General features: G+C 39.9%; 1 protein-coding gene across 1 annotated transcript; it reads left to right on the top strand.

Annotated features, from left to right (window-relative positions):
• Positions 1 to 24,410: 24,410 nt before the first annotated feature.
• On the top strand, positions 24,411 to 25,549 carry Hdgfl1 (HDGF like 1). Its single transcript, XM_051143251.1, has one exon. The coding sequence runs from the start codon at positions 24,411 to 24,413 to the stop codon at positions 25,257 to 25,259; it is 849 nt and encodes a 282-aa protein (XP_050999208.1). The 3' UTR covers positions 25,260 to 25,549.
• The last annotated feature ends 795 nt before the right edge of the window (positions 25,550 to 26,344 follow it).

Here is a 26,344-nt window from a genome sequence, read left to right as displayed (position 1 = left end):
TAAAATAAAAATCAAAAAGTAGACCATATACTTTCAACATACAACATACCTCCAACAAAACATAATGATCACTCTGACAGGGAAGAAAGAAAGCACAGTGAGGAACTACTGCAAGACCACAGAAACACAGAAGAATAACTCCAAATTCCACACCTCCATGCCAAATGTCAAAGAACTTTTCAGATTTCTAGCTACTTGCAGCATTGTTGACTGCTGCTCATTTCTCTCTCAGGCTGGTTCTGTGCCTAGGCTTCAGCCTTTTTTGGCAGGCATCCCATGATTTGTCATCTCTAGCATCTTGGTGTCTCCAATAAAGTCCAGGCTTCACCTTCATAGCCTCCCACCATGGCCTTTTCTAAGCCTCCATGCAGGGACACCCCTGATATATGGTTGGCCTAGGAGATTTCCTTAACCGTGGAGGGAGATTCTAGAAGTCCTTTCTTGTATCCTTGACTCTAAAGTTGAAATCATGTGGCCAAAGCTGCCAAATTCTTACACATTTTTGCATCAGTTTCTTTTGTTGATGGTTTCCTTTATTGTTTAAGATTTTCTTTAATTCCTTTCCAAAAATTGTAAGCTTAGCTGAGTAAAGTCTGGCCTTGAGGTCCCCATTACCTTTTTTCCATTTAGCATCAGGCTTTCATTTCCTCCCTCCTTTTTGGACTACTTTATTTAATCACTTTGCAGCTGGATCGAAGATCCCTACCTCTTTTCCTCCCAGCCACACCTCACACAGCCCTCCCCACCCTCTCCCCTCCCTGAGAAGAGGAGGCCCCCTTCACCAGTACCAACCTGCCTTGGCACATCAAGTCCCAGCAGGACAAAGCTCATCCTCTTCCACTGAGGCCAGACAAGGCAGTCCAGCTAAGGGGAAAAGACCCAGAAGCAGGAAACAAAGTCAGAGGCAGCCCCTATTCTAATTGTTAGCGGGGGGGGGGGGGAACATGATAACCAAGCTGCAATATACTACATATGTGTAGGGGGCCTAGGTCTATCCCATACATGCTCTTTGATTGTCTTTGATTGGAGGTTCAGGAGGCTAGTTTACTCCTTAGCTCTCCCTGTGATGTCCTCAACACCTCTGGCTCCTTCAATCCTCCCTCCACTCTTTCACAAGACTGCCAAGCCTATTGTTTGATTGTAGGTCTCTGCATCCAGTTTTGTCAGCTGCTGGACAAATCCTCTTAGAAGACAGTTTTGCTAGGCTCCTATGGGTGGGTCTCAAATTGGGTTAGTTACTGCCTGGTCATTCCCTCAATCTTTGCTCCATCTTTATCCCTACACTTCTTGTAGTCAGGATACGTTTGCGGTCAAAGGTTTTATGGGTGGCTTGATATCTCCCTCCCTCCAATTGGAGTCCCACTGGAGGTGACACCTTCATGTTGCATATCTCCCTGTTACTAAGAGACTCCCAGGAGCCTCCCCTGTCCCAGAGATTTTCCCCTCGCTGATTTGCATTCTCTGCTAGTCCCTCCATCCTACCTCCTTCTCTCCCGACCCTTGTTCCCCCTCCCCACCTCCTCTCCTGCCCAGTTCCCTCCCTCCATCTACTATTTTATTTCCCCTTTGAGTGAGATTCAAACATCCTCCCTTGGGCCCTCCTTGCTACTTAGCTTCTTTGAGTCTGTGGATTATCCTGTACTTCATGTCTAATATCCACTTATAAGCGAGTACATGCCATATGTATCTTTCTGGGTCTGCCATACCTCACTCAGAATAATCTCGTCTATTTGCCTGAATTTTTCATGATGCCTTTGTTTTTAATAGCTGAGGAGTATCGATTGTGTAAATGTACCATGGTTTCCTTATCCATTCTTCTGTTGAGGAACATCTAGGTTGTTTCCAGTTTTGGGCTATTAAGAATAAAGCTGCTATGGACATAGTTGAGCAAGTTTCCTTGTGGTATGGTATAGCATCTTTTGGGTATATGCCCAGGAGTGGTATAGCTGGGTCTTAACATATAATTATTCACAATTTTTTTTTTAGAAATTACCAGATTGATTTCCAAAGTACATGTACAAGTTTGCACTCCCAACAGCAATAGAGGAGTGTTCCATTTGCTCTATCCAGATCCTCACCAGTATGAGTTTTTTATCTTAGCCATTTTTATAAGTGTAAGATGGAATCTCAGAGTCATTTTGATTTGCATTTCCTTGACCATTTCTTTTATTGCTTCTTGGCTATTACAGATTACTTTGTTGAGAATTCTCTGTTTAGCTCTGTACCCCATTTTTAAATTCAATTATTTGGTTTGTTGGTTTCTTGACTTCTTTATGTTTTGGATATTAGCCCTTTGTCAGACGTGGGGCCAGTGAAGATCTTTTTACATTCTATATGTTGCCACTTTGTTCTATTGACAGTGTCCTTTTTCCTTACATAAGCCTTTCAGTTTTATGAGGTCCCATTCCTTAATTGTTGACCTTTGTGGCATTAGGCTTTTCTTTAAGATTTTTATCTCCTTGTACACTTGACTTAGTTCCATTGCAATTCCTGGTGGTCCTTTGCTAATCAAATTATACAGTTTTTATTTTTGTTGTCCATCTCGCTCTTTTTTATTATTGATATGCATAAAAATTATTACTAATAACTCTAAGAGAGAGGCTGATTTGAATTCTAAAGCCACTAATCTAAAACTATTCAAGTTAGTCTCAGGAAAATTCTTAGTACAATGGCAAAATAGCAACTACACATTTTTGCCAACATATCCTAATGGTTTCTAGGCAACTAATATTATTTTCCCTGAAACTTATTGAGCTGGGCCATCACAGTTCAAATCACTCATCATAGTGCCTTCCATGATCCCACTACAATGGCCCATTCAGCCCCACTCAAATCTTTCAACTACTTTTTGAGTTCAAAGTCCCAAAGTCTTCCATACTCCTCCAGCACAGAACATGTTAAGGCCTATCAGAACAATACTCCATTCACTGGTATATATTTCTGTCTTACTGTTTTATTGCTTTTTATTGTTTTATCAAAGAGACGCTATTACCAAGAAAACTTTTTTTTATAAAGGAAAGCATTTAATTGGGGGCTTTGCCTAGTGAGCTTTTAGGGAACTAATCCATTATTATCATAGGAAGATGGATGGTATCAGGCAAAAGCAGAGGTGGAGAAGTCTCTGAGTGTCACATCCTGACCTGTAGGCCAAGAGAGAAAGGAACTGAGCCTGGTGTGGGCCTTTAAAGTCAGAAAACCCACCCCAATGACACACTTCCTCCAGCGAAGCCACACCTACTCTGACAAGGCCACGTGTCCTAATCCTTTCCAAATACTTCCACATCATGGTAACTAGGCATTAACACATATGAGCTTATGGACACCATTGTTATTCAAACCACCACATTTTCAGTGTCAGCCCTTAAACCAGAGAGGAGCTTGGCTGTTGAATGTTGGCCTCCAATGTGAGTGTGCCTGCTGTTGTCCAGAGGGTTATACGTTATCTACACTTCTTAAGTATGGGGGGAAAGAATAAAGCCCAGCCTGGCATAAGTGCTGTCTGAAGATGGAACTTTTTCCATCAGTCGTTCCCACGCTGTCATTACCTAACTTCTGTACATCTCCAGGGCCAGGTACCAGGCCACTTTCTGTGGATTCATGTTGGCAATTTCTCTTTTTAAGTGTCCAACTCAAGACATATTTTCTTATACCTTTATTTAAATCTTGTTTCTCATTTTCTCAAAGCGTAATCAGCTTATAACTAAATGGATGATTCTTGTCAAGATATGTGAAGATAAGTGCCATAGTTCAGGTTTCCAGTGTTGTGAAGAGACACCATGACCAAGACGACTCTTATAAAGGGAAACATTTAATTGGGGCTGGCTTACACTTCCAGAGGTTTTTTTGTTTTTGTTTTTGTTTTGTTTTGTTTTGTTTGCTTTCATTATTGTCATGGTGGGGAGCATGACAGCATCCAGGTAGACATGGTGCTGGAGAAGCCAAGAGTTGTACATCTAGATCTGAAGCCAGCCAGGAGAGTCCATGTGTTTCATGGTATAGCTTGAGCATTTATATGAGTCCTCAAAGCCTGCTTCCACAGTGACACACTTCCTCCAACAATGCCACACCTCCTAATAGTGCCACTCCCTATAGGCCGAGCATTTACACATATAAGTCTATGGGGGCCATAGCTAGTCAAACTGCCACAGTAAGCAGCACGCCTTGAGTAACAAAGGCACTGTGAAAATAACCCTTAGTGGCAATAGCACGGCAAGAGGACGCAGTAGCTGTACTTAGAGTGACATCGGGAGCTGGGATTACCCAGTGGGAAAGGTAAAACTTTGCCTTGTATCTATTCCTGTGTCAGAGTTTCATGTAATGCATTTCATATTACAACAAGATTGAGCCTGTTCTGTTCAATCAGTACTTTGGTTGCAGCTTTTTCAGACTTTATCTCCTCTCATCCTCCCACAAAGAAGCCAAGCAAGTGAAGGATTAAGGGAGAACAGTTTAGTAACTTTTGCTGAGAATACCTAGAATCCATCTGTACATGAACCCTAGTTAAGTCATGTCTGCTCCCACTGCTGATACTGTACAAGTCTCTAGTCTCACTTGAGGGAATATTTCTATCTACATTTTCCATGTTGAATAGGGCATTGCTTGCTGACTTCTGTCTATTTCTGTCATCGTTTTCTACATTTGCTACTCTTTGTAAATACACACAGTCCCCTTGTTCTTCTTTGAACACAGCAAACTTGATGTACATAACACCTTTGCTAAACATAACATTCACATGTCCCACTGTTCAGAAAATTATTCTTATAGATACTTGCATAATCTACCCTGGTCGATACAGCTGTCATCCAATGTCCCGTACATGAGAGCAAACACCATTCCAAATTATTAACCATTCTTTTATCCTTTATTATTCTGCTTCAAGGCCTTCTTAACAATTCATGTCTTATTATTTTACCACATTACATCGTGTCATATTTATATTACATCTTCTACTGGAATATAAATAAACTGCGTGGGTAGAAGCATTTTAGATCATCAGTGCTCACAATGTCTGTCCTGAGTAGGCCCCCAAAACTGTCAAATACATGAATACATATCGGGACTGTTTTTGTTTCCACAGCCTTATACATCATTCGAGGAAAGTTTAATGTTGTTTACCTCCTTTCACTCATGTTTGCTAGATGGTCATTATTTTGGTACACGCATATCAAATGCATGATACATTTCTTGTAAATTTATTATATTTAATTTCACACACTGGCAGAAAGATGTATCGCTGAGAATTTTTTAGCCCTCTTACATATTCTATGCTCAAGAAATTATAAACAAATCTTGGATGTAACTGGGATTCAAAACCAATCAAATCTGGCAATGGTCTCATGCTAATATCCATGTTGTCTTAATACTGATTTTGTTTTATCCTTTCCTGACTATGAGTCAGTGGTCTAGATATTTCCACATATCTAGAAGCTGTGGAATACAATCACTTAAGAGAACAGGAAGCAGAGCGATGCTCAGGAAACTTAAATTATTTTATTTGCATGCACAGTTCATATTAGTCTATAATTAATAAGAATTTGTAGAAAGACATTAACTACTAGCACCAAAGAAACTATGTATAAGCATTCACCAATAGAACTACTGTATTGCCAACCCCCTCTCTGTGACTGGTTCAAAAGAAGAAACCAAAAACTGATGAAATGGAAACCCACCTGTCACATCATTAAAGGCTATAACCCTGGGAGGCTCCTGCCATGACTACTGTGTGACACGTCTCTCGCTTCCTCTCCCCACAGGCCTTCTAGATTACTTATTTTTCTGTTGCTATGATAAAACACATTGACCAAAAGTGACAGATGAAAGAGAGTTTATTTTGGCTTATGTTTCCAGAGAAATAAGTGTCTATCCATCCTTGTGTGGAGGCACAGTAGAAAGTGAGTGCCACAGCAGTAGCAAACAGGAAGCTAAGAGCTCATGTCTTCAAATACAAGCAGGAAGCAGAGAGTGCAAACAGGAAGTAGGGTGATACTGTAAGCATTCAAAGCCCATTTCCAACTACATACTATCCTCACTCTATCTGGCACCTCAGCTCTGCAAGGTTAGGGACACATAATTCTCTAAAGGCCAGCCAGTTTGTGGTTGGCCGATATCCCATAGTAGCCATGGATTTTCACTGGAAATATTTGCCCTCAGGACCAGAGAGAGCTGTGGGTCCTCAAAGCTGAAGTCTAGTGCTGAGAGACTCAATCTGGCCTGGAACTCTCTGTAACAAATAAGGTTGCCCCTAAAACTTACAACAGTCCTCCAGCCTTAGCTTCCTGGGTGTAGAGATTATAGGCTTGACTCGGTATTCTGATCTCCAGGACTTTTCCAAACTTAATTCCCAAATTACTAAATAATTTTCTGTTTTTCTGAAGCTGTAAGACTCTCTGTATCTGAAGGAAAATTCTCACCCAGCAGGTGAAAAGTAATAAAGATTCCCAGTAGTATATAAAACACATTGTCTGGAATTGAGAAAATGGAAGCATTAGTCAGTAACAGAATCCATAGGATAGCACAGGTTAGTGATGTATAGGAGTAGGGATCAGTTGGAAATAAGAACTGTACCTAGGTGAATAATTATGTAGATCATAGTGTGTTTTGAAAACAAGAGATGGACTATGATGAATAACACCTTGCATTTGTGCAAAGCAAAGCAAAACCACAGGGGGGAAATGTTACATATCTTATAAGTGAACTGAAGCATATACATTGGAATAATCCCATATATGATAAAACAGATGGGAGTGGGGAAAAATGGGAGTGAGAGAATAAGACTTCCCATAGTAAAAAAAACCTGTGTAGGTATTTTGATAGGGATTGCACTGAATCTGTAAATTGCTTTTGGTATGATGGCCATTTTTACTGTTAGTTTTCCCTATCCAAAAAGAAGGGAGATCTTTCCATCTTCTGATATCATCTTCAATCTCTTTCTTCAAAGATTTGAGGTTTTTTTCAAACAAGTCCTTTACTTGCTTGGTAGAGTTACTCCTAGATATTTTATATTGCTGTGGCTATCGTGAGGGCTGTGGCTTCCCTAATTACTTCCTCTGCACGATTATCCTTTGTGTATAGGAAGGCTACTGACTTTTTTGAGTTAACTTTGTATCCAGCTATTTTGTTGAAGGTGTTTATCAGTTGTAGGAGTTCTCTGGTGGAATTTTGGGGGTCACTTATGTACACTATCATATTATCTGCAAATAGGGACAATTTGACTTCCTCTTTTCCCATTTGTATCTATTTGGTGGAGAGGCCTGATGGCACTCAGAGAAACGATAAGCAGGCTACCAAGATGAGACTTGAGAGGCTGTGACCATATAATGGGGGAGGAGGTCCCCTTCAGTCACAGACATAAGGGAGAGGAATAGGATGAAAGAGAGAGGGAGGGAGGAACGGGAGGATACAAGGGATGGAATAACAATTGAGATGTAATCAGAATAAATTAATTAAATAAAAAAAAAGACCTCCCATAGTAGAATGTGATGGCATTGGAATTGACAGAGCAGTAAGACTCCCACCACTCCCACATCTGCAGACTGTTTCTCACTGCATTCTCATGTCAACCTTAGATTGACATTTTCTTCTCTTCATCCTTTTCTCCTCTCTCCCTATTTTATAATCTTCCTTTCTCCTCTATCCCTTCAATTGTTCTTTTGATCTCCCTACCCTCCACACACACACACACACACACACACACACAGAGAGAGAGAGAGAGAGAGAGAGAGAGAGAGAGAGAGAGAGAGAGAGATCATTTTACTTACTATTCCATTAGTTACAGTGCTGCAAAGGGGATACATATTTAAAGTATTAGGTTTTGAGTTTGGAACTTTGCCAGGGGCAGGGCTAGTATGTGCATTACAATATTCTCTCACAATGGTAGTCTTCCCCAGCTCATCTGCTATGTGAGTCCAAGAGAGAACAGCATACTTTACAGTGGACTGCCTGCTGAACTATGGTAGCTGATAATTTAGCTATTGTGATGGTTTGGATGAGAATAGCCCCTGAGGGCTCAAGTATTTGAACATTTGGTGCCCTCTTGGTGGTGATATTTGGGGAAGTTATGGAAGCTTCGGGTAGTCCAGCCTTGTAGATGTAGCATGTTACTGGGGGCAAGCTTTGAGTTTATAAACGTGTCCGACTTCAGGTATGTTATGTCTGTTTCCTGTATGAGGATGAAAGATGTGAGCAGACAGTTTTTTGGTCTTATCACCTGCCACCATGTGTTTCCTGACATGAAGGACTATCTAGAACCATAGAGCTTCCTCATGCATTCCACAGAAGTTTTACCTTAGACCCAAAAAGATACTTAACATTTAGATAATGAGAGAGAATTCTTATTTTTTAAAGTTACTGTACAGAAAAAAGTCTATAAAAACAGTATTCAGCATCATAAATTGGTAATAACAATGCTAGGAAACAGTGTGTGTACACACATGCACACTTGGCACATGTGTACATATATACATACATGAATACATACAAACATGCATATATATGGAGAGAGGCAGAGACAGACATACCATGATCTTACATGCACACAGCTGTACGTGTGTATACTATTTTTTCCTATCTTGACCCAGAAACTATGCACTTATAAATGGCTTTACTGCTAAATTTCCAATTAGGTCTGGTTGTTGTGTGTGTGGTATTAATATAAACAGACAGAGAGACGCACCAGGTGTGTTCAATTAAAAGAGCTTTTAAAAAGGGATCACGTTTTACTACTAAGTTGAATTTTCAAAACTATATTTAGCAGGTCTAATCCAATGTTATGGCTGCAATAAATGAAAGTCAAGATGACTGAAAGCAGACCTGTCTTGCAGCTTAATGTTCCTGCTGTCTCATCTCCATCCCGTGGTCTGCAGCTTATTCACATGCAGACCTTGCCAGAACTTGACAGCTTCCTGCAGTTGCAAGAGGAACTATGCAACAGAAAATTTGCTTCATTTGAAAACTTCAGTTTAAAATTTTATTAGTCCTGAACAAGCTAAATATCAGAACTAACCAGGCACCAGGACAATTATCTCCACCATTATCTCTGGACTGAGTGAAATGTGACACAAATCAGAGAAAGTTAAACTGAGAGCTTGGGAGAACTGTGAAGTCTCCTTGTAAATGTGCTGCCTCTTAATTACCTACTTGTTGGCTCTTGGCATATATGATGAAGCCATAGGAAATGTCCCAAATATCATGTATAGAACTTATACGGGATCATTATGCAATGCAACTATTTTAACACTTCCTAAAATAATGAGAAACTAATGAAGCATAAATTTGAAAACCTGGACATAAAGGAAAAGGAGGTACACCTAGTTTTTGAATACTGCACTTCTGTTTATAAGGAGACAACCCTGATCCAATTAGTTCTTGCTGGTGATTTTGAAAGAATATTTACCCAAAATGAGTAGTATACAAGTTACCTTCTTAAATTTCTTGAGACATTTTACCTAATATACAAACTAAAAAAGTGTAGTATTTCTAGGAAAATATTTATGTGAAACTTCTAGAACTTTATGATATTATTTTTTCTTATTGTTTCCACTAGGGCATAGACCCAGAGCTGTATTCACAGTGTTTATTGTAGACTAAATGTTTATTTATTATTCCATTCACATGTTAAATATAAGTCCCAATATGATAGAAAGTACTAAGAGGTGGGGTCTCTGGGAGGTAAAACGTACTTTTAAAAACCCATAGGAGCTTGCTTTTCATGGACATATATTCCCAAAGAATCGGGAAGTGGGCCTTCACTAAAAACCAATCCTCAGGCTCCTCAGTCAGAGTTAGCTGCCCCTATATGTGGGAGATGCAATTTCTACTTGGGTGTTTTGTTTCAGAAGCTCCAGATGGCTAAGATGGTATGTGTGTAACACTAGAAACCAGTAACAGAGGTACCCAGACTACATTTTAAGGCATGCAACAAAAAAACATAGCTGCAATGGAGTTAACAAAAACTAATTTATTTTCTGTTAATAAAATGATTGCTTATTCCTTAAGAAAACTCTCAAATACTGTTACAACACAAAAGTCTCCCTATCACTTTTGTGTAGATGTGTACATGTTTTGTTTTTAATTGATATGTTTTGTTATTTCCAAATTATTTCAGGCATGCACTATATTTCCTAATTAACTAGCAAACTGCTAAATAGGGAGTATGCACAACATTTTACAACTCCCTGACACCTAATTAAGATATTATAAATTCATGCCTTTCGATATGACATTCCCTTAGTGATCCAACACGTAGTGCAGCAAATACCAGATCAGCTATAAAAAACTCCAGTTACATAACCTAGAAATACTGTATGTATTGATGAACCACAAATGGAATCACACACTCAATGTTAAGGGAAACTAAGCCTTTGCCAGTTGATATCTGAGCTCAGATACAACAGAAGTGACAATGACCTCAATTATGTGAAAACAAGATCTCTCCCATGCAGAGGGGAACAGGAGTGAGTTCCACAGCTGGTCACGTGATAGGCTAGAACAGAGTTTCCTAACATGAACTAGGGGGTTGACTATCTTGGTTTAATATTGTGGGTGATGTTAATAGTTACCAAACCATCTCTTGTAGAGGATTAAAGACATGGGTAGGGTTGCAGCCAGGAACACTTGAGCGAAGCCACTACTTGGCAGTAGGAAATGAAGTCAGGACAGATTAAATTAAAAGAGAAAAACAATCATAGTGCCTTTGAAATAAGTATGCTCCAAAGGCCTGAAAGGATACAGAAATGAATAGCCCCATTAAAAAAGAACAAAAATCACAATCTAAACCAAATACTAAAGAAATAATGAAGGGTGAAAGATATGCTTACACACACACACACACACACACATACACACACACACATACACACACAAACACACATTCACTCATTTCTCTCTTTTTTAAAAGCAGCATTTCATGTCTCCCAAGCTCACTCAATATTTTTTTCATTTTTGTGGTATATACATATTTTTCATTTAATTAATTTATTCAGATTACAAATAAATTGTTATCCCATCACTTGTTTCCTCCCATCCCTTCCTATTTTCACCCTATTCCCCTCCCCTAGGTCTATGACCAAGAGGGACCTCCTCCCCTACTATATGGTCATAGGCTATCAAGTCTCATCTTGGTAGCCTGCTTATTCTTTCTTTGAGTGCCATAAGGCCTCCCCACCAAGGAGAGGTGGTCAAATATGGGGCACCAGAGTTTATGTTAGAGTCCATCCCCGCTCTCTACATAACTTGGAGAATGTCCTGTCCATTGGGTAGATCAGAGTAGGCGTTAGATGTTTACTATTGTATTGTCCATGGTTAGTGCCATAGTTTGAGCAAACCCCCATGGGCCAAGATCCACCCATCACGATGTTCTTCTTGTAGGTTTCTAGGACCCTCTGGATCCTTACATTTCCCCATTTTCCTATATTTCTCTTACCTTGAGTCCCAGTAGGAGACCACAACATAAAACAAGAGACACTAAATCAGTTAGAAGAAAAATTGGGAAGAGCCTGGAACTCATTAGCACAGGAGACAACTTCCTGAACAGAACACCAACATCCCAGGCCTTAAGGTCAACAATTAACAATGGGACCTCATGAGGCTGAGAAGCTTCTCTAATGCAGAAGACACTGTCAACAGAGCAAAGCAACAGCCTTCATACTAAGAAAAGATCTTCACCAACCCTACATCTGACCAAGGGCTAATATTCAAAAATATATAAAGAATTCATGAAGTTAAACACCATCAAACCAAATAATCCAACTAAAAATGGGGTACAGAATTAAACAGAGAATTCTCAACAGAGGAATATTGAATGGCTGAGAAACACTTAAAGAAATGTTCAATGACCCTAGTTATCAGAGAAATGCAAATCAAAACAACTCTGAGACTCCATCTTACACCCATCAGAATGGCTAAGATCAAAAATTCAAGTGACAGCACATGCTGGCGAGGATGTGGAGAAAGAGGAACACTCCTTCATTGCTGGTGGGAATGCAAACTTGTACAACCACTTTGGAAATCTAGCTGGCACTTTCTCAGAAAACTGGGAATAGGGCTTCCTCAAGACCCAGCTATTCCACTCCTTGGAATACACCCAGAAAATTCTCCACCACATAAGAACATATGCTCAACCATGTTCATAGCAACCTTATTCATAATAGTCAGAACCTGGAAACATCCTAAGTGTCCCTCAGTTGAAGAATGGATAAAGAAACTGTGGTACGTTTACACTATGGAATAAAACTCAGCTATTAAAAACAAGGAATTCCCAAAATTTGCAGACAAATGGATGGGACTAGAAATGATCATAAGAAGTGAGTTAACCCAGAAGCAGAAAGACTCACATGGTATTTACTCACTTACAATTGGGCACTAGCCCAAAAGGCATGTCCCTTGAAAGTCTTCATTTACTAGGAGATTGGGATAGATGTGAGGACATCACTCAATATATTATGTAGCACAAAAGTACTTTAAACTTGTAACCTTCCTGCCTTTACCACCTGAGGGGTAGGAATTACAGACATAGTATCAATCCAGAAAAAATATAGAAAAGTAGAGTGGGAGGAAGACAAAAATCAAAGCCCTGTACAAAGATATGGTGGGCTCAAATCACAAAACAGAGATATAGATATAGAGTGTGTCATACGGTACTCAAAATATTAAATTCTCCTCATGTATGCTAGAATTTAAAACAATGTACCAGTGGAAAGAGAGGGACACCAACCCACCATAAGACTTTCAACCCAAAATGTGTCTTGCCTACAAGAAGTTCAGGGATAAAGATGAGCAGAGAGATTTAGGGAATGGCCAGTTAATGACTGGCACATCTTGAGACCCACTCCATGGGAAAGAGCCAACCTCAGTCACTACTAATGATACTCTGCAAGGATTGTACATAGGAACTTAGAATAAATGTCTTCTGAGAGGTTCCATCCAGCAGCTGATGGCAACAGATGCAGAGACGCACAGACAAACAATAGATGAAGCTTTGGAGTCTTGTGGAAAAGAGAGAGGGAGGAAGGATTGAGAAAGCTAGACATGTCAAGAATACCACAGGAAGAACTATACAATAAACTAACCTGGGTTCATGGGGCCTCACAGGGACTGAACCTCCAACCAAAGAGCATGCATGAGCTAGGCCCAGGCCCCCTACACATATGTAGCAGATGTGCAGCTTGGTCATCATGAGGGTCAATAATAATTGTTACTGTAGAGGTTATCTCTAACTCTTTTGCCTGCCTTTGGATCCCTTTCTCCTAGCTGGGCTGCCTTTTCTGGCTTCAATAGGAGGGAGGACCTGCGGAAACTTGATGTGCCATGGTGGGTTGGTACTCAGGGCAGGCCTGCCCTTCACTGAGCAGAAGGGAAGGGCAGAATGATGGGAGGGAGGTGTGTGGGTGGGGCTGGGAGGAGAAGAGGGGGGACTCTGATCAGGCTATAGAGTGATTAAATAAATAATGAGAAGAAAAGAAAATAATGTACCTCTCTGCTGAGCTAAAAAATATAAGTAAAGAAGATGATAATAAAAGTTAAAGAATAGGATACTCCAACAATATTCACCAAGAATCTCTAGTACACTAAAACCAGAAGTTAAGGCAAAAAAGCCTAATGTGTTCCCCCTAATCAGATGAACATTCTCCTGGGATCAGAACAACATGAGGAACAATGGACATACTTAATATGGCAGTGAAATACATACAGCACACACAGAACTTAAAGGAAATTCACAAGTCTTGAATAGCATAGCTTTTGGTTAAATTTTCATATATTTCTATTAGAAGGAGATACACAATGCAGCAATGTAAGGAGCAAATTACATGGAAGTACTTAACAAAACTAAGCTACTTACATTTATATTATATCTTTGGAAATAATGTACAGATAAAATTTAAAACTTCACATAGAACAAAAATAATGTTTAAAACTGTAAAGGATCAGGCCTGGAGAGAAAGAGAAAATCAATTCATGAGACCTTGCCTCAAAAAATAAGAGGAAGACCAATTTAGGAAGAAACCAATGTAATAAACCTCCTGCCTGTATACCCACGTGCATGTAGACACATACTAAAAGCAGATGAGATAATCACACACAAAAGCAAATGATTAATATCTTATCGACCACAATTTTGTCTTTCCCACGGTACTTAGCTCTCCACTGGGCACACTATAACCACCAGGATGTTATTGAATAGTAGAAATGCTGTCCTAAAAGATGCATTGTATTCTAGATTTCAATTCTTATTGTTTTATACACAGGCAGCTAAAAAACTCCCCCAAAACTCATAGAAGTCCTGTGGGGTAAATAGAAGAAAACAAATTGGAGAAAACTCAACAAAAACAAACAATGTTTAACAATATAAAAAGCTATATGCTCTTATCATTTTTCCAGTTATATTGAAAATGCAGGCAGCAGCTAAAAGTAGTAAAGATAAAATAACATTGTAAATTATAATTCACAAAGGCATCATTATCATTCATTATTAATGTCCTTTCTTTAGTTTAATCTTTAAGCTTTTGAAATTCAGTTTTAAATGAAAACTTACAAATGTTGTTGCCACTATAAGCAAAAGCACTGGCTATGTGAGAGGAAACAACTGGTCAATACTCAGGATATATGTCCCTGTGGAAAATTAAACTAAAATTCTCCCATAGGAATAGAGCTTAAAGTTATACTTAGCTTACTAAACAGAAATACTATCTTTAAATACATTAAACACCTTTTTAAAATATTTGCTTTGAAGATACATGACATCTATATTGGTATTATTTAAGATATTTTTTGATTTGGCTTCTTTATTAATTTTATCATAATCATAGATCATCAAATTAACTGTTCTTTGACAGATATATTTTATTTTTAAATTCAGAAATTGAGGTTCACTAAAATACCTCCAGACATCCTTTTATCCAATGATGCATGTAAACTAAGATTGTAACTGCAAAAACTTTGAACATTAAAGTTGTTTCAAAGGGTGTAGAGTTTTGTCCACTCACTTCTGGGACTGCCTAAGTAATCAGGTCTTATAACAGACTGAATATTTTATTATACGATAAATTACTCTCTTACCTAAACCATCAGGGTGATCACAGGTTGTATTTTATATATATTTCTTGAGGTCTTTTAATAATATATAACTATTAAATGTACTTATAATCTAGTAAGCAACTCAAAAGCAAAGAGGGAGGAACATGGGTGAGAAAAAGATCATCCTGAGTGGGTTAACCCAGAAAGATACACACGGCAAATACTCACTTATAATTGGACACTAGCCCAACAGAGATGTCTTCTGAAAGTCTTCACTTAGCCGGAGATTGAGATAGATACTGGGACTGCCTAACCAGACTCTAGGTGAGAGAGGTAAGGAAGAATGGGGAAATAGAAGGATCCAGAGGGTCCTAGAAACCTACAAGAAGACCATTAAGGCTGTCATATCTAGACCCAGGAGGGTCAGCTCAAACTACTGTACAAACCAAGGACAATGCATGCAGTAAACCTAGAATCCCTATCCAGATATAGCCAAATGGACAGCACATTCTCCACAATTGTGTGGAGAGTATGGACTGGCTCGGACATAAACTATGATGTCCTCTATTTGACTACTTCCCCTTGATGTGAAGACCTGGTGATACTCAAAGGAAGAGTAAGCAGGCTACCAGGAAGAGACCTGACAGACTGTGATTATATAGTGGGGGGCAAAGTCCCCTTCTGTAACAGACCTAGGGTGAAAGAAGGAGGGAAGGGGGAATGGGATGATATAAGTGAGAGGATAACAAATGAGATCTAATCTGAATAAATTACTTAAATAAAAAAAATTTTTTTAAAGTAACTGAAGCAGGCAGGCATGGTGGTGCACATCTGTAACCCCACCACTCAGGAGAGAGAGGCAGGTGGATCTCTCTGAATTTGTGGCAAGGAGGATCTACAAACTGAGTCCAGGACAGCCAAGGCCACATAGAGAAACCCTATCTCAAAAAACTGAAAAGAAGAAAAAGAAGAAGAAGAAGAAGAAGAAGAAGAAGAAGAAGAAGAAGAAGAAGAAGAAGAAGAAGAAGAAGAAGAAGAAGAAGAAAAAGAAGAAGAGGAGGAGGAGGAGGAGGAGGAGGGAAGGGGAAGAGGAAGAAGTAGTTAGTAGTGGCAGTAGCAGTAGTAACTGAAGCACATAACAGTTGACGTGTGCCTGTAATCCTATCCTGTAATCACCTGAGAGGTATGTGCAGGAGCCTGGACTATATGCTATATGAGGCTCATCCTCAAAACATAAAAAGTAAAAGTAAAAGTAAAAAAATGAAACAAAAAGCATGAATTGACAAAACTAAATACAGATTGTTTATATAGTATGTAATATAGAATATGTGTTTACTATATGGCAGTTGAAAATTAGTGGTTCTACTTTACATTCTTTTATTAATATTTTATATTATTTTATAATTATTATTATTATCATTATTCCATTATTATGTTTTTATTTGAGAAGAAAACACCACAAGACTATATATTCAATGTTATGCCAAAGGACTTTATTTTGGAAAATATTGAAAGTACAAAATTATTTCTGAGAACTTTTTTCATTAAGAACACCCCAAAAAATGTTTTTAAAAAATTAGTTCAGAAAGTCATTTTTTGTTACATGGGCAGTAGTGGTTCTTATCAATACTTTCACAATTTTGTTTTTTCTATTTGTAAAGTGAAGAAATTATAGCAAGTAGCATTGACTGTTGAACATGCTACTGAGTGCAGCATTGGTTGGTCAAAGTCATGCTGAATTTATACTGATCTGATTTTCTCTCACCTGGCCTCTAGGCAATGCTTTTTAAGTTTTGAAAGTACGTAGAATAAAAGTTCCTGCATATTTCTACAGATGTTACATGTATTAATATAGATGAGCCAACAGTGTTTGGAAGGGTAAACAGTTATTTCACAAACACTCATAACTCTTTGGTTAGGATTGACAGACACATACCAACTCAGGTCACATCTCTTGCATAAAATATTAGCAGATAACTTAAAGGTGTTTCCCAATAATAAAGTAAGAAACAACTAAAAATTCTGTCTATCATCAAAATATCATTTTCTTTTAATCCAAATTCAGATAGCCTTTTTGATTGTTCTTTTTTCTTTTTTAGACACAGAGCTCATGTAAGCCTCTGCTGGCCTCTAATATCCTAAATATGTGGCTAAGGATTTTCTTAAATTTCTGACCCTTCTGCCTCCAGCTGTAGTTGCTTAAGGGTAGATAAGTACCACCATGTCTGAGCCACCTCCTTTTCACCAGCATGCATATTGGTGATGATTTACTTAAATAAAAATAACATAACTTACTTATCTACTAGATTTGGTAATTTTTAAATTATTCTCAAAGCTATGAAAAAAACAGTTGAGACAAGGACATTTGGAGCTATACAGAAAAAAATCACATTATTTTTTTTGAAACATTGTTCACTAAACATTTCCCTGATACATTAGTATGATGGTGATGAGTGTAAACTGAAATTGCAAGGGTGAGTTCCACTACTGCTTGTTGACATGACTTTATAATGCTGTACATTTCAAAAGCATGTTCTCATAATATGGAAAATACAGCCCTCTAACAAAAGAAAAATATTACAGCCACAAAATTGAAGGAAGAGTAACAATATCAAATTAGAAATCAAACCTGGAAACAAAGGAAAAACAAAACAAAAGCAACAAGAGAAAATATGTTCAAATATGTTTATGCTTTGTTCAAATAGAACCGGTGCTTGCCATTTTTAATCTCTATTTCATGAATTAGTTTATTCTGTTTTTTCTAACACAGGTGAATGTAACCTAGACTGGCCTCAAACTTGCTATGTTGATGAAGATGACTTTCAATTTCTGATAATCATGCTTGCTCCTTCCAGTTGTTGAGATCATAGGTGTTGAGATCACTACACTCTTGGGCAATACTGGCCGATGGTAACTTAGCTCTCCTCAGTGTTGGTATCCCGTGACAGGAATTATATAGTTTTCTTCACCCAATATTTCTTTCAAGTTAGGTCCTAGAATTGCCTATATTCCAGTTAAGGCAGTAGTTTTCAAGTAAACTCATCACATATTACCACAGCTGTGTTTAGTGCAACATTCTTTCTGAACTTCTGATATTGAGCCTTTCCCAAGTCACTAAATGGCACTTTAAAAATATTATAAACATATAGCTGCTGAGTTCCCCAGAACAACATAGATTATTGTCTTGTTGTTGGTTGCCCACCATAGATGATAAGGCCCTATTACTGGAGCTACAGTAACCCATGTTGCTTTCCGAGCACATAGAAATTAGTCTACAACTGACCTAGAACCTTTTCTCCACAACTGACTAGCTTTCATGGTGGCAAGAGATGCTATGCAATGGAGAGAAAGTCATCAATTGATGAATTCAGGAATAGACACTGCATGCTTTAAGACCAATCTGCCAGAAAAGTTATGCCTGCTGGTGTAATAATGGCATCACTGTTTAGGGAGAAACTAACTTTTAAAAACATTGGACTTGAGATCAGCCCCACAGTAAGTAATCCATGCCTTGTATAGTAAGCCCATGGCTGAAGAAGCCATAGTCCTCAGGGAGACCCTAATACTGTTGTTTTACTAACTGGATATCCATAGATTGGAGCTGCTTTCAAGCTTCATCTGAGCAACTTCTTTGTGCTGGGACAACAGTCAACTCAGACTCATAACCAGTAAAGGGCTCAGAGTAATTAACCGTTGAGTGCTTAGGCCTAAATGGTATAACCATATTAGCCACAGGCTCAAAGAACGCTATGAAAGAGGGAGTAGTAAAACATAAAAATCCAGAGGCTGGGAAAGAGTGCTGAGAAATAATGCATTTTATACATCGCTTTGATCTTTCCCTCTCAAACTCCTGAAAGCTCTTGCTTTCTGCCCATGATCGTCAAGGCCAATTGAAGACACACCACAACCTAGGATGAATAAATGAAGGGCTCAGGAGGTTTTGCCCCTGGAGAGAGGCTATTGACAACAGATGGCTTTTGTGGCGAGGAGGGCTACTTTTCTCTGTGGATGTCACCTTTGGTAGGATATGTATGCTACAGTGGATGACCCCTACGTCCATGTGAATGCAGGAAGAATTTATTGTACTCAATGAGTTAAAAAAAAAAAAAAAAGAGGGGGAAGAAGAAAACACTGAAGATATAAAGTAGACATATAGAATGAGCACATGAAAAGTGCAAGGTGAAGTTGTGAGTGGGTGTGAGAAATATAAACAGATAAAACTTTATATACAGAAAGTATGACCAAAAAGTTATAGGATTATTATGCAAATATACTTTAGTGTGTGCATGAAATTCATATTTTCAGTAACATAATAAATTTTGTCTAAACTTTCTTAATTATGTAGATAATAAATGACCCATACAACTTCCTACATCTTGACTTTAATAAATATCATGCAGTATTTTAAAAATATTTACTTTCCTTGTATTTTTCCCCTCCAAGCTAGATAAAATACACTTATTCACCAGTAACCATTTTTATTCATTTTAAAGAGAAGTTTCTTATCTATTGCTTTTAAATTATAAGCGTCACGAAAAGTTCCATCTCTTGAATTTTTCTTCCTGCATATTTCATAATATTTGTGACTGCTGACTGAAAGTAGAAATAATGGCCACTTAGCAATTCTGTCTTTATCCCCTCCTCTCTTCACTTCCTTACCAGTGTAGATGCAGATATGACTCATTGCTCAAAATGATGCTTGCCCAGGTTGGTTTTGTTTTTTGTTTTGTTTTGTTTTGTTTCTTTGTTGTTGTTGTTTTGTTTTGTTTTGTCAACTTGGGATAAGCTAGAGTTATCTGGGAAGAGGAACCTCAGTTGAAAAATATGCCTCCATTAGATTGCCTGCAGATAAGTCTGTGGGATGGTGTCATGACTGATGACTGATGTGGAAGGTCTAACTCACTGCGGGTGGCGCCATCCCTGGGCAGGTGGTCATGTCTTCCATACGAAAGTAAACTAGGAGCAAGCCAATAAGCAGACAAAGCTCCTTTATGACTTCTGCTTCATTTCCTGTCTCCAGTTTCCAAACTTGAGTTCCTACTTTTACTTCCTTCAGTGATGGAGTATGACCTAATGGTTATCAGATAACATAAACCATTTCCTCTCCCAGCTGATTTTGTTCATGATGCTTTATCACAATAATAGAAACCCTAAGACAATGCCCCGTCCAGGAAAATGCATCTCACACTTCCCTGCAGCTGCTGATGACCTCATAGATACTGAAGTTATCCTTCAACTTTAGAAACCAACAAAGCTTTGAAGGTTATGACAATGGACAGTAATAAAATATAGAGTTGAGAAAACAGTGGTAGGGAATTTGCTGTGGTGTTTTAAAAATGAACAGTAGGAAGTTTTCTACCCATGGTCAGGAGGAGCTCATTTCCTGTATAATTACATCTGCTAGAGTATTAAAAAATAAGTAAAAGAAAGAAAGAAAGAAAGAAAGAAAGAAAGAAAAAGCTCTGATTTCAAACACCAAACACATCGACTGTATAAACCCAGAGGCAGTTAATATCTTTAATGAGGACAAAAGCACACAGGAAAACAATTATGTTTCTTTTAAATCATAGTTTACAGCAAACTAATTGAATTTAAAAGTAATTAAACAAGGAAATACCAATTAGATATCTATTGTCTCTCTTGTGCAATTATACTATGTTATTGCTGATGCTTCATAATTGTAGTTGAGCAGCTTTTTAAATCGTATCATTAGTTTTCCAGAAATGGAACTGAAGCCTTAGATGTTTCTCACTCTCAGGTGCTGCTTTATGCATAGGTGGCTAGAATCCCATCTTTGTTACAAGAAGGACATCTGATTTCAGAGACATCCTGATCTACTAAAAGCCTTTGAACAAACCTAGAACTACTTCTTGAAAGATATTGATTGTAGATATTTGGAAGTATTTATAACAACCAAATCTAAACCAATTGAGCTACTGTGAGAATCAAAGAGATTTGCAATGGCTCAAGAACATGTTGCTAAGGCAAATGAATCTGTGTCAACCCAGCTCATCAGGAAATGGTGTACACAGATTTTTAAGATAAGGAACAAAATGGTCTTTTTCCATCTCAAAGGACATTCTACTTTCCCTTAGTTTCCTTTTTTGCTAAATGAGTCACCAGGACATGGGAAATATAATTAAAGAGTTACCTCTTCAAAGTTCTACATGAGAAGAAACATCATGACTGTTTCACACAGAAGTTGTGCTGGGCATGTAACCCTATTATGACACGTGGCTGCAGGTAGACCTCTTCATTCTCCAAAGCACTAATTCAATCTTTTTTATGTACCTTTCCCTCACCAGCTGCAGTAATAGTTATAGCTTATCCCCATCCACAATTAAAGTCTACTTCACGCTGGCTTATCACAGCATCATGCCACTATCCCCTACCTTCTAGATTTAAATACACAAAGTCTCCTGAGTGTTCCTAAAATCCAGAAAAAAAACACTGTGTTCTTCCAGAACCACCATTGTATATGCTACCCTCATTGATGCATCGTATATAGGGAAAAGGGGAAGGCAAGATCAGGCTTACCTAAGTGATCTCTGTATACAGCAGCTTCAGTTTCCCCTCAGCTGTGGCCTGTTAAGGTTTTTCATTTTCTTCAAATTCCTTTAAATGCTTCTAGTTTTCTAGAACTTTCTGTATGAAATAAAAAGTGAGAATTGTGTTGCATTCCTTGTTCTGCACAGCAACTATCAATGTTGTCTATTTGGTAAAGTTGTAGATATCTGCATGGCAGATGAACATCTTAAGAAAAGGGTTTAAAAGTTAAGAAAAACTTGATAAGGATTATCAAATTACTTTTGTTTCATCTATTGGAAAAAAATTCCATTCACTATTTCATTTTTCCCAGATAGGACCTCCACTATCCAATGGTAAAATGGCTGATGCCACATAGCAAACCAAAACCAAGTTTGTGTTCTACTGAAACTAGCTAATGATCCTCATTTTCATTTATTATACCATGAGAGAAAATCTGTCCCATTAACTACTTAATTAGTACCAACATATCTTTTCCAAAATAGCTAAAAGTATTGTGACACATTTTTATAGGTATTTGAATGTTCATCCAGATAGCAAGCAGAGCCCAAAAAAGGTAAGACAAGTTCACTGACATAGAATCTCTCATTCATTCTCAAAGTCTTATCTTGGTTCAGATTATTCTTTATTTTTAGCCTGTGACCTCCAGCATATCTGTGCTTCCAATATATTTGACAGGAACAGACCTCTAAATAACTATTAGGCATGAATTATCAATTGAATGGCTTGTGCACTTTTCATAAACTAGGTAGTAATTATGAGAAGGTAAGCAGAAACTCTTCCAGCAATGGCAGGCCAGTCCAAGGCCTATTCGTTGGGCTGGCACACTTGAAGAATTATAGTTACAAACTGAGAACTATGAGCCTTTGCTACCAGACTTTTGTAGTTAGAGACTTATCATGCTGTATTTTTGTTTGTTTGTTTTGTTTTGTTTTGCTTCGCTTTAGGCTTGAAACCACTTCTGGCCGTGGCACTTGGCAGCAGTTATAATCCTTGGCTTAAAGCAGCAGCAACAGCAGAGACCCTCAAGCAGCAGCGGGCAGTCACTTGCTAGTACTGCAGCTCGCAAACAGATCTTGGGTGCTGGCGATCTCAGTCACAGTAGCAAGTGCTGTAGCTCCCAAACTTAAGTATCAGGACTCACTAGTATACAGCTAGTGCTACAGCTCTAAATCCAGGGGGCCTGAAACCTTTGGTACTGAAAGCCTGGCACCTTCTGGAACTCTTGCCACAACCCGGGTGCACAGTTTCCTTATCTTCAACTCCTCAAACCCTCCACAGCCCCGTTGTTTTCCTTCTTTCTTCTTCCCATTATTTCTGGGCCACTGCTCGCTGAAATGACTACACTGCCCTGTTTTCAATATTGCTGCTACAGAAACAAAGTTATTGCTTGGCTACTGCTTTAGTAAACCTGTCTTCCCGTTGCCAGCTCAGCCCACTCTACCAACAATAAAATCTAAAGTAGACAAGCAAGCAAATACAACAAAACAGCTAAAACCACCTCTACATAGAAGCCTTGTATTTGGCCTATTGTTGCAGCACCATAGTGAGCATAAGAAGCATCTCTCCATACGACTGGGAAAAAAATGAAGTAAACTGATTATTATTTAAATGAAATACTATGAGCACACCAAACACAGGCCTTCTCCAGGGTCTAGGGCAGGTGCTTCTCTGGCTTGGGTGAGAATGGCTGCATGGTGTTTATCAAATTGTGTGCTTGTTTTGAAGGACTGTGCTGTCTGGAGCATGTCTGCAGCCCTGGCTGCTGCAAGAGTCCTCTCCTTGAATCTCCCAGAGTTTGTAAAGTGTCCAGAGTAGGCACTCTCCCATCAGGTAGTCTAGCTAGCCTCTTGGCTGCTGGCTCTAAACTCAAGGTAGCTAGAATACAGGGGAAAACTCTAACACCTGACAATTATGCACTCAAATCACCCTACCTTCAATATAAATAGAAGCCTTTAAGGAGCTGCTTACAAAAAAAGCTTACCAAGAGCCATTTAAGTACAACAATGTTTTCAGTGCCCAAGGGAGAGGTTGATCCCATACAAAACCCACTTTTCTCCTCTTACAGAAAAATATCAAGAACATCTACTACATTTCCAGTATTCTCATAATATAGCCATTATGTCTCATTCATGGTAACTTGATTGGATATTTTGATGTATCTAGGTGGCCACGTGGGTGGTGTTGCTATAAACATTTTATCACCATAAAAGCATTCAAAGTTTCTATTCCTGATGTCTAGTCACCCTTACCAGAAGGCTGACTGCTGATTCTCACTTCTCAAGACTTCCACGCAGTTCTTGACTCTCCACACAAATTCTAATGTTGGGCTCAGAGTAATTCAGAAAATGAAGCCACTAACCTAGACGTCTCAGGGAGGTCTCTTGGATTTTTGTGTAGTGAGCAGATACTGGCCCACAAAACGCTCTGAAAAGTAACTCCAGATTATTACAAGTTTCAGAGAAATCCATGTGTTCATTTGAATAACAGTGTTTTCTTTCGCCATTACCTCAATCACAGGTTTTCTAGGCTTTTCCAGCATACAACAAAAAGGTCATATTTATGGCACAGGTTTCTTCAAGATGGAGACACTGGAGTCCTGTCATCACAACGGCCGTAAGGGCTTCTCTCGCCATTTGCTGAAACATTCAGGTAACCATGGCATCTGAGGTAGGCTCCATCAGCTATTGGCTCTCAGAGATAATGCCGTCTTTGCAGTGCAACATTCTGAAGAAGGAAGCGTTGCCAGCGTCCTCGAGATGGCCGTACTGTGCACACGCCCTTGGCCACAGTGGCCTGCGCAGACGCAGTGGTTAGCTTCCGGTTGCCAAGGTTGGGCCCAGAGCACACACGCCATGTCTTGCTTCAGCTGCCCTAAGTACAAGACCGGGGACCTGGTGTTTGCCAAGTTAAAGGGCTATGCCCACTGGCCAGCGAGGATCGAGAATGTCACCGAACCCAACCGCTACCAGGTGTTTTTCTTCGGGACCCACGAGACGGCCCTGCTGGGCCCCAAGCACCTGTTCCCTTATGAAGAGTCCAAGGGGAGGTTCAGCAAGCCCAACAAGAGGCGCGGCTTCAGCGAGGGGCTGTGGGAGATCGAGCACGACCCGATGGTCGAGGCTGCCCCTTGCCTGTGCTCAGAAGAAGAGCAGCGCTGTGCCCAGGAGCTGGAGCCGGGGCAGGAGCCGGAGCCGGGGCAGGAGCCGGAGCCGGGGCAGGAGCCGGAGCCGGGGCAGGAGCCGGAGCAGGCGCCCGGGCAGGAGCTAGAGCTGGAGCCGGAGTCCAGGCCTGAGATGGAAGCAGAGCCAGGACCTGAGACCGAGTGTGAGCAGGAGCCCCAGCCGCAGCCGGCTGCCTACGGCCTGCTGGACGCCGCGGAGGAGCCGGGCCTCACCGAGGCCGAGCCAGGAGACAAGCCGGCTGAGCACCTCCGAGAGCTGCCGGCGGAGGAGGCCGAGGAGCCAGGGCATCTGAAGAGGAGCGCGGAGGAAGAGCCGCACGATGACGCCCCCAAACGGCCCAGGGAGGAGGCGCCCGGCGCGCTGGAGATGGAGCCGACCGGCGGAGAGCGCGAGGCTGAGGCCTGCCCCATCATGGAGGAGCCTGACCAAGTCCAGGAGCAGCAGCAGCCTCCTCTGGAGGAAGAGGCCACGGAAGAAGCGGTCCAGGCCCTGATTCGTAGAGAGCTCGAAGGCCTGTAGTCAACGGTGTCTGTAGAAGAGCCCTCTACCCGTTTCTAGTGCCACCTGGCTGTGGCTGGCGAAACCTACTAGGGCCCAGTCCTCACCCAAGCCCCTCTTCTCTTTCCTTCACTCACCTTCTCCAAGACCACATTCCTGGCATGGGGCAGGCCACTTGACATCAACTTTGTGGCTTCAGTCGTGGCCCACTTCCCTCGCTAACCTCTTAGGGGCATTCTGGACCTCTGCCTGTGTACCAGGAGTGCAGTGGGTAGAAGATAAAGATCACGGGCAACTTTCAACGCTCTGGGAGAGGCAGTCAGTCTGTAAACTATGGTGGTGATGTCTCCGCCCCCCAACCCCCATCCCCATCCCGAGTTCCGTGTCACCCACCCACGGCTTCCGTAGGTCCTTTTGCTTTGTTTTTCATTAAAACATTTGGGGCTCGAAGTCATGAGATCCGAAGACTTTGCCTGCTCTTCTCAGTAGAAGTGGTGAGACTTTACCCCTCTACATCTCTTAGGCCACTGACGGGTGCCCCGGGGAGACCTCTGCTGCCCTTTCAATCCATCCTGGAGCCCGCAGGCCTTCAAGTTATATCTATGTCACTTGGACATAAGAAGTAAGGAACCATCTTTATTTTAAGAGGAATTTTATTTAGAGCCTGCTCCTAGGTTTTGCGTGGCCAAGCTCATATCCCATTTTTTAAATTTTTTTTTTTTTTTTTTTTTTTTTTTTTTTGAGATTTGATGAACTCTATTTTATTAAGGCTTTGCTTTTCTTAGGGTGCTATTTCCATCCATATGTCAGCACCTGGGCCCCTCCGTGTTGTCACCTGCTGCAGAATGTACTGAGAAGTTGAGTGTCCCTTCCCAACGTCTTCTGCCTTTATGTACCTTTGTACCTGAACCCTTTTGCCCTGTCCTTTTCTTTTGGGCTCTGATAAAAATATTATAATTATACCTTTGTAGGTTTAGATCTGAAAACTGTAGACTATTTCAGTTCTAGGAAATAAAACCGTTGATTACTTTAAAACAAATCTTCTTCAGCCTTCCTTTGATGTCCAAAGAATTAAAATTTAAATGTGACGTTCTTTTTATATGCTA

The sequence above is a fragment of the Acomys russatus genome, chromosome 3 (genome assembly GCF_903995435.1).
Source record: "Acomys russatus chromosome 3, mAcoRus1.1, whole genome shotgun sequence".
NCBI lineage: Eukaryota > Metazoa > Chordata > Mammalia > Rodentia > Muridae > Acomys > Acomys russatus.
The sequence above is the reverse complement of the archived record's forward strand: the minus strand, read 5'-3'. Positions and strand labels throughout refer to the sequence as shown.

Coding starts and splice junctions, on each gene's coding strand:
- Hdgfl1 (XM_051143251.1), top strand. CDS start 24,411: ATGTCTTGCTTCAGCTGCCCTAAGTACAAGACCGGGGACCTGGTGTTT.